Source organism: Muntiacus reevesi, chromosome 11, assembly GCF_963930625.1.
Source record: "Muntiacus reevesi chromosome 11, mMunRee1.1, whole genome shotgun sequence".
NCBI lineage: Eukaryota > Metazoa > Chordata > Mammalia > Artiodactyla > Cervidae > Muntiacus > Muntiacus reevesi.
In genome coordinates this window covers 66,447,256-66,463,739 of record NC_089259.1, presented here as the reverse complement: position 1 = coordinate 66,463,739, position 16,484 = coordinate 66,447,256, and the positions used below count along the sequence as shown (strand labels likewise).

Here is a 16,484-nt window from a genome sequence, read left to right as displayed (position 1 = left end):
CACTGAAGAAGGCTTTCTTATCTCTCCTTGTTGTTCTTTGGAACTCTGCATTCACGTGGGTATATCTTTCCTTTTCTCCTTCGTTTATCACTTCTCTTCTTTTCACAGCTAATTATAAGGCCTCCTCAGACAGCCATTTTGCTTTTCTGCATTTCTTTTTCTTGGGAATGGTCCTGATCCCTGTCTCCTATATAATGTCATGAACCTCTGTCAATAGTTTATCAGGTACTCTATCAGATCTAGACCCTTAAATCTATTTCTCACTTCTACTGTATAATCACAAGGGATTTGATCTAGGTCATACTTGAATGGTCTAGTGGTTTTCCCTACTTTCTTCAATTTAAGTTTGAATTTGGCAATAAGGATTTTATGATCTGAGCCACAGTCAGCTCCAAGTCTTGTTTTTCCTGACTGTTAAGAGTTTCTCCATCTTTAGTTGCAAAGTATATAATCAATCTGATTTCACAGTTGACCATCTGATGATGTCCATGTGTAGAGTCTTATCTTATGTTGTTGGATGATGGTGTTTGTTATGACCAGTGTGTTCTCTTGGCAAAACTCTATTAGCCTTTCCCTGCTTCATGCTGTCCTCCAAGGCCAAATTTGCCTGTTACTTCAGGTGTTTCTTGACTTCCTACTTTTGCATTCCAGTCCCCTATAATGAAAAGGACATCTTTTTAGGGTGTTAGTTCTAAAATTTCTTGTAGGTCTTCATAGAACCATTCAACTTCAGCTTCTTCAGCATTACTGGTCAGGGCATAGACCCGGATTATCATGATATTGAATGGCTTGACTTGGAACGAACAGAGATCATTCTGTCGTTTTTGAGATTACATCCTAGTACTGCATTTCAGTCTCTTTTGTTGATGATGATGGCTACTTCGTTTCTTCGAAGGGATTCTTGCCCACAGTAGTAGATATAATGGTCATCTGATTTAAATTCACTCATTCCAGTCCATTTTAGTTTGCCAATTCCTAAAATGTCGATGTTCACTCTTACCATCTTATGTTTGACCACTTCCAATTTGCCTTGATTAATAGACCTAACATTTCAGGTTCCTAAGCAATATTGTTCTTTACAGCATCAGACCTTGCTTCTATCACCAGTCACATACAAAACTGGGTGTTGCTTTTGCTTTGGCTGTGTCTTTTCATTCTTTCTGGTGTTATTTCTCCACTGGTCTCCAGTAGATTATTGGGCACCTACCGACTTGTACTCATCTCACACGCTAGTAGAGTAATGCTCAAAATTCTCCAAGCCAGGCTTCAGCAATAAGTGAACCGAGAACTTACTGATGTTCAAGCTGGTTTTAGAAAAGACAGAGAAACCAGAGATCAAATTGCCAATAACTGCTGGATCATCAAAAAAGCAAGAGAGTTCCAGAAAAACATATATTTCTGCTTTATTGACTATGCAAAAGCCTTCGACTGTGTGGATCACAATAAACTGTGGAAAATTCTGAAAGAGTTGGGAATACCAGACCACCTGACCTGCCTCTTGAGAAACCTGTATGCAGGTGAGGAAGCAACAGTTAGAACTGGACATGGAACAACAGACTGGTTCCAAATAAGAAAAGGAGTACGTCCAGGCTGTATATTGTCACCCTGCTTATTTAAATCATATGCAGAGTACATCATGAGAAATGCTGAACTGGAAGAAGCACAAACTGGAATCAAGATTGCTGGGAGAAATATTAATAACCTCAGATATGCAGATGACACCACCCTTATGGCAGAGAGTGAAGAGGAACTAAAAGGCCTCTTGATGAAAGTGAAAGAGGAGAGTGAAAAAGTTGGCTTAAAGCTCAACATTCAGAAAACTAAGATAATGGCATCTGGTCCCATCACTTCATGGGAAATAGATGGGGAGACAGTGGAAACAGTGTCAGATTTCATTTTTGGGGGCTCCAAAACCATTGTGGATGGTGACTGCAGCCATGAAATTAAAAGACACTTACTCCTTGGAAGGAAAGTTATGACCAACCTAGATAGCATATTAAACGCAGAGACATTACTTTGCCAACAAAGGTCTGTCTGGTCAAGGCTATGGTTTTTCCAGTGGTCATGTATGGATGTGAGAGTTGGACTGTGAAGAAAGCTGAGTGCCGAAAAATTGATGCTTTTGAACTGTGGTGTTGGAGAAGACTCTTGAGAGTCCCTTGGAATACAAGGAGTTCCAACTAGTCTATCCTAAAGGAGGTAAGTCCTGGGTGTTCATTGGAAGGACTGATGCTGAAGCTGAAACTCCAGTACTTTGGCTACCTCATGGGAAGATTTTACTCATTGGAAAAGACCCTGATGCTCGGAGGGATTGGGCGCAGGAGGAGAAGGGGGAGACAGAGGATGAGATGGCTGGATGGTATCACCGACTCAATGGGCATGACTTCTAGTAAACTCCAGGAGTTGGTGATGGACAGGGAGGCCTGGCGTGCTGCGATTCATGGGGTTGCAAAGGGTCAGGCACGACTGAGCGACTGAACTGAACTGAACCAACCTGGGGAGTCATCTTTCAGTGTCCTATATTTTTACCTTTTCATATTGTTCATGGGGTTCTCAAGGCAAGAATACTGAAGTGGTTTGCATTCCCGTCTCCAGTGGACCACATTTTGTAGAACTCTCCCCCATGACCCATCGGTCTTGGGTGGCCCTAAATGGCATAGCTCATAGTTTCATTGTTAGACAAGGTGTGGTCTATGTGATTAGATTGGTTCATTTTCTGTGATTGTGGTTTTCCACCTGTCTGCCCTCTGATGGAGAAGGATAAGAGGCTTATGGAAGCTTCCTGATGGGAGAGACTGACAGGGGGAAATTAGGTCTTATTCTGAAGGGCAGGGCCATGCTCAGTAAATCTTTAATCCTTGAATCCAATTTTCTGTTGATGGGTGGAGCTTCGTTCACCCATTTGAAATAGATCAGCTGGAATCCCATCACCTCCACTAGCTTTCTTCATCATGATGCTTCCTAAGGCCCACTTGACTTCACACTCCATGATGTCTGTCTCTCAGTGAGCGATCACACCATTGTGGCCATTTGGGTGGTTAAGACCTTTTTTAAAAAATAGTTCTTCCATGTATTATTGCCACCTCTTCTTAATATCTTCTGCTTCTGTTATATCCATACTGTTTCTGTTTTTTATTGTGTCCATCCATGCAGGAAATGTTCCCTTGGTATTGCTAACTTTCCTGATGAGATCTCTAGTCTTTCCTTCTCTATTGCTTTCCTCTATTTCTTTGCAGTGATCACTTAGGAAGGCTTTCATATCTCTCTGTGCTATTCTTTGGAACTCTGAATTGAGATGAGTATATCTGTCCTTTTCTCCTTTGCCTTGTGCTTCTCTTCTTTTCTCAGCTATTTGTAAGGCCTTCTCACACAACCATTTTGTCTTGTTGCATTTCTTTTTCTTGGGGATGGTTTTGTTCACCACCTCCAGTAGAGTGTTACAAACCTGTGTCCATAGATCTTCAGGCACTCTGTCTATCAGAACTAATCCCTTGAATCTACTTGTCACTTCCACTTTGTAATTTGTAAGGGATTTGTTTTAGGTCATATTGCTTGTGGTTTTCCCTACTTTCTTCCATTTAAGCCTGCGTTTTGCACTAAGGAGTTCATGATCTGAGCCATAGTCAGCTCCTGGTCTTGTTTTTGCTGACTGTATAGAGCTTCTCCATCTTTGGTTGCAAATAATAAAATCAATCTGATTTTGGTATTGACCATCTGGTGACGTCCATGTGTAAAGTTGTTTCTTGTGTTGTTGGAAGAGGGTGTTTGCTTGATCAGCATGTTCTATTGGAAAAACTCTGTTGGCCTTTGCCCTGCTTCATTTTGTATCCCAAGGCCAGACTTGCCTGTTACTCCATGTATCTCTTGACTTCCTACTTTTGTATTTCAGTCCCCATGATGAAGAAGATATCTTTTTTGGTTTTAGTTCTAGAAGGTCTTGTAGGTCTTCATCAAACTGTTCAACTTTAGCCTTTTTGGCATTATTGCTTGGAGCACAGACTTGGATTACTGTGATACTGAATGGTTTCACTTGGAAATGAGCCAAGATCACTCTGTCATTCTTGAGACTGCATCCAAATACTCTATTTTGGACTCTTTTGTTGACTTTTTTTTTTTTTTTTTTTTGCAGCCAAACAAAAACAAATTGGAGACTTGAAGCCAGGCAGCCTGGGGATAAATCTTGCCTGGCTGTGCCAACTGGGCAAATTCCTGAACCTACTCTATCTTAGCTTCCTCACTCTAAGTAAGACTGTAACATCATAATTATAAAAGTGAGTGTCTCCTAACATTGTGAAGAATATTAAATGAGTCAGTACATGCAGAATTTGTGACAGATCAATAGATATTGCCCATTATTAATAATGCTATCAGCTCGCCCCTCTTCATGTTCTGCTTCACTTTTCTCCTTTGCATGTATCAGCACTGAGATTTTGTTACATATGCATTGGCTTGCTTTTCAACTTCTCTCGGAGAATTTAAGCTCCAAAAGGACAGATATTTTGTCTCTTGATAACTGTGATAGTCCCAGAATCTGAAACATTGCCTGACAAGCTCTCAGTAAGTATTTGTTGGCTGGATGAAGGTGGGCTTCCCTGGTGGTTCAGTGGTAAAGAATCCACCTGCCAAGCAGGAGACTTGGGTTAGATCCTGGGTGAGACACCCTGGCTAAGGAAATTGCAACCCACTCCAGTAGTCTTGACTGATAAATCCCATGGACAGAGGACCATGGCGGGCTGTAGTTCATGGGGTTGCAGAAGAGTTAGACGTGACAAACAGCAACAACATGAATGAAGGCATAAGTGACTCTAATTGCGTGACATATCTGTTCTTATAAATTAGAAACTAAATTCATATGGATAAATAATTTATATATAAAACTGTTTTCTTATTAAGTGTAATTGTAAAAAGGATATATTCTTATAACAATTAACTGGCTCCAGGACATCATATCACACTTTAAACAAAAGAAAGTAAGAGGATAACAGGCAGGAAGGCCAGGGATCTCCAAACGGAGGAAACAGGCTGCAAGTGCCAGACATTTTTATCTCTCTTAAGCAGCAGAAGGAAACAAACCAGCGATATTTTTTTCTTCTCTATACAAATTTAAAAGGAGGTTTCTCTTAAAATGCTGTGTTGCCATGACACCTGGCTTCACCTGAAGCTAACTACTCTTAAACCTTGAGTTAACCAATACATTTCTTTTTCTTACGGAAATGTTGTCTTAAGCTATGTTAATGTACCCCAGACCCTATCTTCAAGTGGGTTCCGCCAAATGGCCCAACCTACTTACTCAGGTATTGTTCCCCTAATCTATGTAAATGAAACTATTTGTTGGTAATCTGCCCTTCTACAAGATTCAAGTCAATCGTTTTATGGCCAGGGATGAATTATCTGGTGCCATTCTAAGTTTTATGACATTCCTTTCTTTTCATTGACAGATTGTGAGTGACTATATAACATACAGTTAAAGACTAGGAGGGGGGTACTCTTTTTCCCCCTTCTGATGCCTATGTCAGAAGCTTTCTCTATCTCCTTTATACTTTAATAAAACTTTATTACACAAAAGCTCTGAGGGATCCAGCCTTGTCTTTGGCCCTAGATTAAGTCATCTCCTCTGGAGGCCAAGAATCCCAGCATCTTATCATTCAGCAACAACCTTTCAAGGACACAGAATTAGAGGGCCTTAAACTTTAAGTCACCTTTTCCTTTCAATTGAAGTTCATAAAAAGGAAAAGATATTGGTTCGCTCCTACTCATTCTCAAGTTAACTCTGTAAGTTTGGGTTTACATATCCAGTTAGGTATCATTTACAAATTAATAACTAGGGTTTCTGGGTCACTTAAAAACTGACTTCATTGATTTAGTGATACCTCTTGATGAAGGTGAAGAAGGAGAGTGAAAAACTGGCTTAAAACTCAACATTAAGAAAACTAAGATCATGGCATCCAGTCCCAGCATTTCATGGCAAATAGAAGGGGAAAAGATAGAAGCAGTGACAGATTTCTTCTTCTTGGGCTCTAAAATCAGTGCAGATGGTGACTGTATTCTTGAAATTAGAAGATGATTACTTCTTGGCAGGAAAACTATGACAAAACTAGACAGTGTGTTAAAAAAGCAAAGATATCACTTTGCTGACAAAAGTCCGTATAATCAAACCTTTGATGTTCCCAGTAGTCATGTACAGATGCAAGAGCTGGACAATAAAAGAGTGCTGAAGAATCAATGCTTTTGAACTGTGGTACTGGAGTACACTATTGAGAGTTCCTTGGAAAACAAGGAGATCAAACTAGTCAATCTTAAAGGAAATCAACCCTGAATATTCTCTGGGAAAACTGATGCTGAAGCTGAAACTTCAATATTTTGGCCACCTGATGCAAACAGTTGACTCATTGGAAAAGACCCTGATGCTGGGAAATACTGAAGGCAGAAGGAGAAGAGGGAGACAGAGGATGAGATGGCTTAATGGCATCATCTATTCAATGGATATGAACTTGGGCAAACTCCAGGAGATAGTGAGGGACAGGGAAGCCTGGCATGCTGTAGTCCATGGGGTCACAAAGAGTCAGAGGTGACTTAGCAACTGAACAACAATAATTTAGAGTGATAAATCACCCCTTTATCCAGACCCTCAAGGAATTATTTCTTTATCACATTTGTATGTTTTTCAATGAATGATTTGGTAAGTTTTCTTCTAAAATAGTCATAAGGAATCAATTTCTAGAGAAATATGATGATGGGATGATTTCTCTAAGTGATATCACCAAAGTTAACAGGGTTAATTCCAGAAGCATACATGGAAGCCACACACTTCACTTTGTGAAATAAACTCACATTTCTTTCTTTTTATAGAAAGTTCCAAATGTAGTTTAAATAGAACTACTACTACTACTACTAGTAGTAGAACATATCTACTACTTCAGCATTTTTATAATTTAGATTGCCTCTGTGTCCATGGAACAACATGTTCTAAAATTCTAGAGTAATGCTTCCTGAGAATCTGTGAAAAAAGATCTCAATCTGGGGAACAAATAGAAAAATAATGTACCAGTACTTCCAGTTATTTTTTTAAGATATGTCCCAATTTCACCATTAAATTTGTCCTATTAATTCAAGAGTAGTGGGTCATTCTATTGTTCTTTGCGTTTAATGGTTAAATGCTCTACACACCTCTTCTCCTGTAGAATTTTATGGTAAAAGACTCACAAACAAATGAAATCAGAGGTGCACTGTTTTTCAGACAGAAGGTGATTCAATCGACCCAACTTAAGAAAACAAAATCCACATGCTGCTGAAAAGCAGGGTGGGTGTATAAAGACTCAGTGGTGACATCCTTCAGAAACCAGAATCACTGGCTGGAAATGGTCATACCTTCAAATCTCCCTGCTCACAGTCAAGGTTCATCTGTATATTACAGATTTCAGAGATTCCCTGGAAGGGTGACACTAAATGACAAACACACCAATTCAAAACAATATGAACAATCAATCTCTCAGATTTGTGTAACAACAACAACAAAAATGATTAAAAAAAACATGCTACACTTCTCTGAAAAGATCAATCAGACATTTAGTAGTTATTTAGGTAGAGTATTTCCCCTGTGTTCTCCTCTAAGAGTCTTATAGTATCTGGTCTTATATTTAGGTTTTCAATCCACTTTGAGTTTATTTTTGTATCAGGGAGTGTTCTAATTTGATTCTTTTACACATAACTGTCCATCCAGTTTTCCCAGCACCACTTACTGAAGAGACCGCAACTTCTCCATTGTATATTCTTGCCTCCTTTGTCATAGATTAGTTGACCACAGGTTTGTGAGTTCACCTCTGGGCTCTCCAGCCTGCTCCACTGATCTATGTTTCTGGTTTTGTGGCAGTACCATACCAACTTGATTACTCTAGCTCTGTATTGAACTGGTGAAAAGGTTCATTTAAGTTTTTTTCCATAAAATCTTATGTAACAATCTTTTTTGCCAACTCAATAATATATTCTGAAGTCAGGGAACCTAATTTCTCCAGCTTCATTTTTCTTTCTTAAGACTGCTTTTGTTACTTGGGTCTTTTGTGTTTCCATTAAAACTGTAAGATTTTTGGCTCTAATTCTATGAAAAATGCCATTGGTAATTTGTCAGGGATTGTACTGAATCTGTAGATTCTTTGGGTAGTATAGTCATTTTCACAATATTGTTTCTTCCTATCCAAGAACATGGTATATCCCTCCATCTGGTTTGCATCATCTTTGATTTCTTTTGTCAGTATCTTGTAGTTTTATGAGTACAGGTCTTTTGTCTCCTTAGGTAGGTTTATTCCTAGGTATTTTATTCTTTTTGTTGCAATGGTAAATGGGATTGTTCTCTCAACTTCTCTTTCTGATCTTTTATCGTTAATGCATAGGAATGTTCATTCTTACTTTTTAAAAGCAAAAGACTATGCATGACAAAACCACTACAATATTGTAAAGTAATTAGCCTTCAGTTAAAACAAATAAATTTTTAAAAAAGTCTAGGGTTTCTGCCAGCAGTAGAACTGATTTGTAAAATGAGTGCAAATACACAAAATAGTTGCATTAAAATACAAACTGACAGCAACTTAATAGTCAAAATTTTTTTCATGCAAGTGTAAGGAAATTCAAAGAAGCGGAGCAAGGGAAAACATGACACACATAACAGAAAATTCTCTAGAAATGAACCTTCCCATGTAAAAACTGAGCAGATGTTCCAGGGTTCTGTTACCTGCATTAATGCTACGGCATTAGAATGACATAATTACCAATAAATAATAATCAATTCTGACTATATAATTAACCTTTATAAACACTTTCCTATGAAACGTCTACATTTTATTAGTATGATCTTGTTTACATCTTTTAGTTAATAAATAAAAACTACTACTGTTTCCACTTAGTAGATGTTTCTTAAGATCAGAGGAATAACATGAATATTAGAATGTAATGGAGTAATCAATTCACTAGGTCACTAGTAGAATTTGATCCCACAGTTTTAACACCTAATTGAGTACTTTGCTAAGGACAAGATAATGTGTCTATTTGTTCCGGGTTCTAGGAAAAGAGCTAAAATGAAAACATGTCACATTATATTGTTGATTTTCTTCATCAATATGCACATTTTAAAGCACACCCATGTCATCATTGTTTTCCTAAGGGGTTACCGAAGTCAGTGAAACTGATACACTCCCCTTAATTATCTGCAATGTTCTAAATGTAAACACACAGATACTGATGCTAGCAAGTTAATTACAGTTACTATTAATAAATTACCTCTTCTAAGGCATTCCACAGTTCCTTATCCGTATGCTCATTAAAGGGATCCAGATTTTTCCTCATTGTTCCAGTGAATAAAACAGGTTCCTAAATACCCCAAAATAATGAATGTTATTACCTTAACCTCTTTTCATTTTATTCCTAATGTGTACAGAATATCAAAATTAAAATACAAAAACATATAAATTCATTAATTATTAATAATAAAATTGCAAATGTATGTTTACCAAGTATCTCTAAAATAATTTTCCATTGTACAAAGTGTGCTACAAAATATCTTCTGGACTACTGAACACTAACAGAAGAAAGTATTGAAGAAGCTTTTTTCATCTTAAGGAAAAAAATGAAGATGAAGATTTTATTAAAAAAAAAAAAAGCCACCCTGGTAATAAATATCTGCTTAAACACATACACACAAACTGAGGAAATAATTACATGAGAAACTTAACATCAAGATCTACATAAATTAACTGTCAATCCTGGTGTGAGTGGGAAATATCAATAGCATGATTAGTAGAGGTTTGTGCCTCAAAGCAAACCATTAAATATTTACACATTAGCACTGAAGAATAAAGGAGGCTATTTTCTCCATTGGTCAGACTGTCTTCTAGGATCTGGAATCTCTCCACATGTGTGAAATGAACATCCCCACATGTGTAAGGGGAACGTCAGTTCCCGGGGTCTGCAGCACCTCTGTCCATGGAGAGATCACCTCTGATTTTGGCATTAGCTGATCCCCACATTCTCTTACCTGTGTGTCAGAATCACCTGTCTCACACAACTTCATTATTAAGTGCAAGGCCAGGAGGACCTGAAACCCACCATGACCTGTGTCATTATACTTTAATTTAAATAGTTCTTCCTATTCATCTGCTTCAGGAGGAGCCACAAGTAAATTACTGGAAATATATGCCTCCTCTTGGCCTCAAGAGAGAATCCTGTACATAAGCTCATGTAGGCTATTTACATTTTCTTCTGGAAGGCTCAGTAAGCCAGGTCATAAGAATATGGGCAGCAGTGAAGATCCCAATAAGCTTCTTTCAGTGAAGGGGGCAGAACAAGGGGATGCACATGTGTGGGAACAAGAGGAGACCTAACTCTTCCACAAGTGCCCAGAACAGCTCGGAATCCCCACATTCAAATCCTGCCAACTCCTTGTTACGATCACATCTCCCCCAGTTCTGACCTGTTCATGCAGTCAGCAGTGACGTGGATGAGCCTGGGAGGAAGAGAGACCACCATGGAAGCTCCCTGTTGCTTCCAGGATCACAGGGACCAGGGATCCAGGGAAGATCGTGTGGGCCTGGCTCAGCTAAGAGAGGCGACTCAAAGAAACAGCACTGGGCTCCCCCTCTCTCCTGAGAGCAGAGTCTGCCCTCAGCTTCCTAAGTTCTCTACAATGGGGTGTGGAGACACAAGCATTACTGCTTCCTACTCATTTGGGAGGAAGAGTAATGTAAGTTTTTGCACTTAGACAAGTAAATTCAAGCAACCAAATTAACAGACTTTCTCCACCTCTGCAGCTAGCAAGACACTGTTAAGACAAAGGGCTCTTGGTTGGGGAGGGATAAAATTTTGAGAATCTTCTCCTGACACATATCAGCCCATGATATACAGTAGGAAAAATGGGGAAAATATCTGATGAGTACAACACAGCTGAAGAATTGATGCTTTTAAACTGTGGTGTTGGAGAAGATTCCTGAGAGTCCCTTGGACTGCAAGATCAAACCAGTCAATCCTAAAGGAAATCAACCCTGAATATTCACTGGAAGGACTGTTACTGAAGCTGAAGCTTCAATACTTTGGCCATCTGATGCGAAGAGCTGACTCACTGGAAAAGATCCTGATGCTGGGAAAGACTGAAGGCAGGAGGAGAAGGGGATGGTTGGATGGCATCACCGACTCGATGGACATGAGTTTGAGCAAGCTCCGGGAGTTGATGATGGACAGGGAATCCTGGGGTGCTTCAGCCCATGAGGTCACAAAGAGTCGGGCATGACTGAGAAGTGGACAAGGTGGAGACTGGAGAGTGTAGGTCTCTGTCATATGACTAGTGCTTTGGATTTTACTCTGCTGCGATGGGAGTCTTTGGAGATAAAGCTGAAACTCTTTGCTATATAATAGGATAATCTCCCAGTGACTCAGTTTTTAAATCTGTCAGATAAGGGTAACGACAAATTGTGAGGATTAAGCAGGAAATGGTGGGATAAGAAACTAAAATGTGTTAAGGATTCCATCATAAACGTTAGGAATTATTACTAATACTCATGTAACTTGTCAGGGACTATAGCAAGCACTAGAGGAATGGAAATGAGAGATGTAGGCCCTGTCCTCAAAGGGAGAAAGAAAATAGTCAAGAGGGTGGGGAGGGCTGAGAAAAAGCCTGAAGATCTTGGTGAGGGATTGGAAAGTAATGGTATGTACAAGGTGATGGTCAGGAAAGAAGCTGGTGGGAGGAAAGCCAGAAATCAAAATACAAAAAAAAAATTTTAGTCTGATTTCTTCCTCTTGGTGGAAAACGTTAGATACATTTCTCTGTCATGCTTTCTCCCAAATTTCCTATTTTTTTTGTTTGTTTGTTTTTATTTTCTGTTTCTTTGCTTTACTATTCATAGTTATGTAAACAATTTAGTTTTTATTATTAAATGATAAATATAAAGAAAATCACCAAGGACCATGAACACATAAACAGAAATTAAAGAGTAAAGTCATTTCAGAAGGTGTTACTTGTTTTACTGAAATAGAAGTAATACCCTAAGGGGAAGTGCCCTGATTCTTAAGAATAATAACAGTTCCTGATGACAGAACATTCTGAAGAATGAGACATGGGCACAAACATTGTCTCACTAAGCTACATCTTCACCACAAATCTGTGGGGCAATGATTTCCAGACTGGGTTTAAGGACGAGGATGATGAAGCTTGGCAGCTGAGTGACATCATCAGGGCCCCACAGTCGACGAGGCAGAGCAGGAATAAACTGTAGTCACATTGACACTTGGTCTACACTCTTAAACATTCTAGCCCTGTCTGCCTCCTGAATGGCTTCCTAGGAATCTTTACACATTGCAAGTTCTCCCCAGATTTCTTTCTCTTTAATCAACCAACACTGTACCTTGGAGACAAAGGTATATAAAGTGGAATCTACATGGATACAAAGTTTAGCACTATTCTGTAAACACGCTCTCTGGAGTGTGTACCTAGAACATGCTCAAAGGAAGGATGGAAACCAACAGAACAGAGCCAAAACATGCTGATGTCAAGGCATGTTTAGGCTTTTGCTCAGATGTGCTTCCAAACATTATTGGCAGAGCCAAGAATCATCTAATGTTATTTATTTACAGAGTTATTTTATGTACACAAGCATACAACTTTTTCCTGTTAAGAAGCATTAAAAAGAATGCAGGGCATGTTTCTAAAGCTTTGCATCCAAGGATATGAAAGGACTTTACAGAAATGCCCTTTATTTCTACTAACGAATCTCACATGGCCATTTCAGAGATGAGTACCATCAAAACATAAAACTTGGGAATTTAAGCCCATTTATTTTCTACTGGAACCATAAGTTATAAATCTAATAGCCAGAGGAAATCTTTAAATATGGGGACTGAATGTGCTAAAAAGTTCTTCCCATTTTTCCTGAAAGGGATACCTTTGAAAAAAAAATTTTAATTGTGGTAAAATATACATAAAATTTGCTAGATTAACCACTTTATGTGCACAGTTCAGCGGTGTTAAATACATTCACACTGTTGTATAGCCATCACCACCACCAGCCATAGATCTCCTTTCATCTTGAAGAACTGAGACTCTATACCCATTAAACAACAACTCCCCTCACCTGGCCACTCCTGGTACCCACCATTCTACGTCCTGTATCCATGAATTTGCTACTCTAGATACCTCCTAGTAGTTGAATCATACAGTATTTGTCCTTTGTGACTGGTTTATTTCACTTAGCTTAATTTTCTCAAGGTTCATCTGTGCTGTAGCATGTGTCAGAATTTTCTTCTTTTTTAAGGCTGAGTAATATTCTACTGTATGAATGTGCACCACATTTTGTTGATTCATCTCTCAATGGACATTTGGGTGCCTCCACCTTTTGGCTGTTGAGAATAATGCTGCTATAACATGCATGTTCCAGTATCTCTTCAAGAACTTTCTTCCAATTCTTCTGGGTTTATACTCTAAAGTAGAATTGCTAGGTCATATGATAACTCCATCACTAACTTTTCAGAGCAACCAGCAAGTTGATTTCCATAGTAGCTGCACTATTTTACATTCCTGTTAGCAATGAACAAGGATTCTAATTTCTCTACATCCTTGCCAACACTTATCATTTTCTTTATTTCTCTCCCTTTTCTTTGATAGCAGACATCTTAAGGGGTGTGAGGTAGCATTTCACTAGAGTCTGAAAAAAAATCTTGATTTTAAAATTACCTAGAGTAATTCCAGGTATTTTCAAGGTCACGGGTAGGTAGCAACAGCTGTACCCAAGTCTACATTCACCTTCCTTTGGGTGCCATGTTGTACATGCTTCCTGATAAACAGGTATTTCAAGACACATTACATCCACATTCCAGGAAGCACATTTGTCTGGCTCATTCTGTCTCATCTCCTCTCTGTTTCTCATCTCAAGAGGGTATTTTTCTGAGCTTCCTTTGATGGGCAGATAATTACTAAATATCTAAATAAAAACTCAATTTTTATTTTTTAAATCAGCAAGTCTGTCAAAGAAGAGGGCAGAATGATAGATGAGGACACAAGATCTAGGTTGCCCTTGGCTATATACCTGGAGGAGAGTAATTTCTCAGTAAATATCACAGAATTATGTTGAGTGAATGAACCACAAGGAATGACAGGAGTGTCTACCCATGCGTATAAGCCAGTCTCCAAAACCCTCCCTGAAAGTTATACTACTTTACAAAGAAGAAGAAAAGAGAACAGAATCAGAGCCCAGGAAGAGATGGCCAGCTCAGCACTCCACCATCACAGCAGGGACATATGGGTCTACATGAAGCACTTCACACTCACTCGCCTATTTTGTCCTCGAAACAGATTGAGGGGGTGATACTATTATCTGTCTTGTAAGACAGAGAAAACCAAGGTACATAGAGTCAGAATTCTGAGTCCCCTGCTCTTCCTCACTATTCTGTATTGCCTCCCTGGTGAAAATTAACCATTAATGGCTAAATTGTCAAAGTCTCTCCAAAGAATCTATATATCCTATAATTCTCAAAGCCTCACTATTTCACAGAAGCTTCTCCAAGGAGATAATCACTTTTTAAAAGATATCCTCGATTCCCACAGCAAAATTACATTTGTAAGACACTTATTAATAAAATTCATATTTCCCTATAGGAACCTCTCCAGCGCTAATCAAACCACTTAGCCTTCTGTTCTCAGAATTATGTGATTATCAATGGATAACACTGTGGAAACTGAAGTCTGAGTCCAGAAATCCATCTCAGTAAGTTTTTAAATCACATGCATACAAAACTAACAAATGAGCAAAAAAACCCAAAACCTGGTATCCGATGAAAGAGTCTGTTGAGAATACCCGATGCTAAATATATGCTCTATTGGGAAAAAAAGGATCAACTCATTCACTTAACTTGAAAAGACCAATCAAATTAAAAGCACTTATGAAAAGAAATGTGAGAGCACTCTACTCTGCATACCTGAAGCGCAACTGACATTTTCTTCCTTAAATCATGAAGTCCAATACGCACTGTCAAGATGTCATCAATACAAATGTCACCTTCAGGTTCTGACAATCTAAAAAGGGCAGCAATGAGGGAACTTTTTCCAGCTCCTGTTCTTCCCACGATGCCATACTGTAAAGAGACCCAGGGGGATGAAGAATTAACAGGATGCACAAAACCCAGGAGAATCCTGATTGTTGAAGATGAATTTTAAAAGTACTATTATATGTAAAGAATAGTCTATAAGTTTCTCAAGCAAGGCTCTACTGACATTTTGGATAAATAATTCATTATTGAGGGTTGGGGGCCTGTCCTGTATATTGTAGGATGATTAACAGTACCCATGAACCAGATTCAACCCCCAAAATTGTGGCAACCAAAATGACAGAAATTCGCAAATACCCCTGATTGAGACCACCATCATCCCAAGAATACACAATAGAAACTATAGTGACTTTCATGCCTTCTAAAATTGTCAGGCAATTTTATTCAGATTTCCCTGATTAAATGCTTAATATGCAGAAAATTGTTTGTTTTCTATAATTATCACATAGTATCCATTATGTGGTATGTTAAAGGGGGAGACATGTATGTGTATGTCGTGTGTGTGTGTGTGTGTGTGTGTTTGTAGCTAACATTCGTAAATAAAGGAAGAAGATAACTTAAAAAAAGAATCTGCCTGCAGGGATAAACCAGCAGTTTCTTAAGTGGTCCATTAGAAGTCAGCTTTTAAATTAGTTTTATTGCTACTCCCTGTGTTATTTGACCTTGAGGATTACATGGGTAATTTTACAGAGATATCAAGAAGTCAAGTCAGAAGTATTACACACAAACAAGTACTCACTTCATCAGGGATATGTTATTTATTTAAGAGGAATTATTCTTCGGTAGAAAAATGAAATCACCTCCTGATATTAAATATCTTAATTATATTTCATCTTGAAAGGAAACATATTCAAATATAAAATGCAGGTCTCAGTCTTGAAAGACAGAGGCCAGTAGACAAAATGTACTTAATGAGACCAACAACAACACAAACAGTATTTGCTATTTACATGGGATCTTTCATCGGAGCAGTTCAAAAGGCATTTTATTAATACATTAATACTTAAAATTGAACCTTGGAAAAACACATGTCAAGTGCCAGTCTATTAATTAAAAGCAAAGCAGAGAGAAATTAAATGCACTAGCAATAAGATTAAAGAATCAATACAATGTAGGTAAAATGCTGGTGGTTGGTGGTTTAGTCGCTGAGTTGTGTCTGACTCTTGCAACCCGTGGACTGTAGCTTGCCAGGCTCCTCTGTCCATGGGATTCTCCAGGCAAGAATACTGGAGTGGGTTGCCATTTCCTTTTCCTAAGTAAAATGCTGGTGGGGAATAAACCACATTTAAATATATGTGCAGAAACTGGCCTTTTTTACCAATGAAGTTTTAAGTGAAAGAAAGTATTAGATGATAAGTCATGTCCAACTCTTTGTGACCCCATGGGCTGTAGACTGCCAGGCT

General features: G+C 38.6%; 1 protein-coding gene across 1 annotated transcript in view; it reads right to left on the bottom strand.

The window, feature by feature from the left end:
• LOC136144259 (ATP-binding cassette sub-family C member 4-like) overlaps nt 1-16,484 on the bottom strand; it is a 167,867-nt gene that overhangs the window by 25,139 nt on the left and 126,244 nt on the right. The window contains exons 26-27 of the mRNA XM_065902006.1: nt 14,953-15,108; nt 9,271-9,360 (exon numbers count right to left, since the gene is read on the bottom strand). Coding sequence (XP_065758078.1) covers nt 9,271-9,360; nt 14,953-15,108 — 246 coding nt within the window. The remainder of the gene's footprint in view (nt 1-9,270; nt 9,361-14,952; nt 15,109-16,484) is intronic.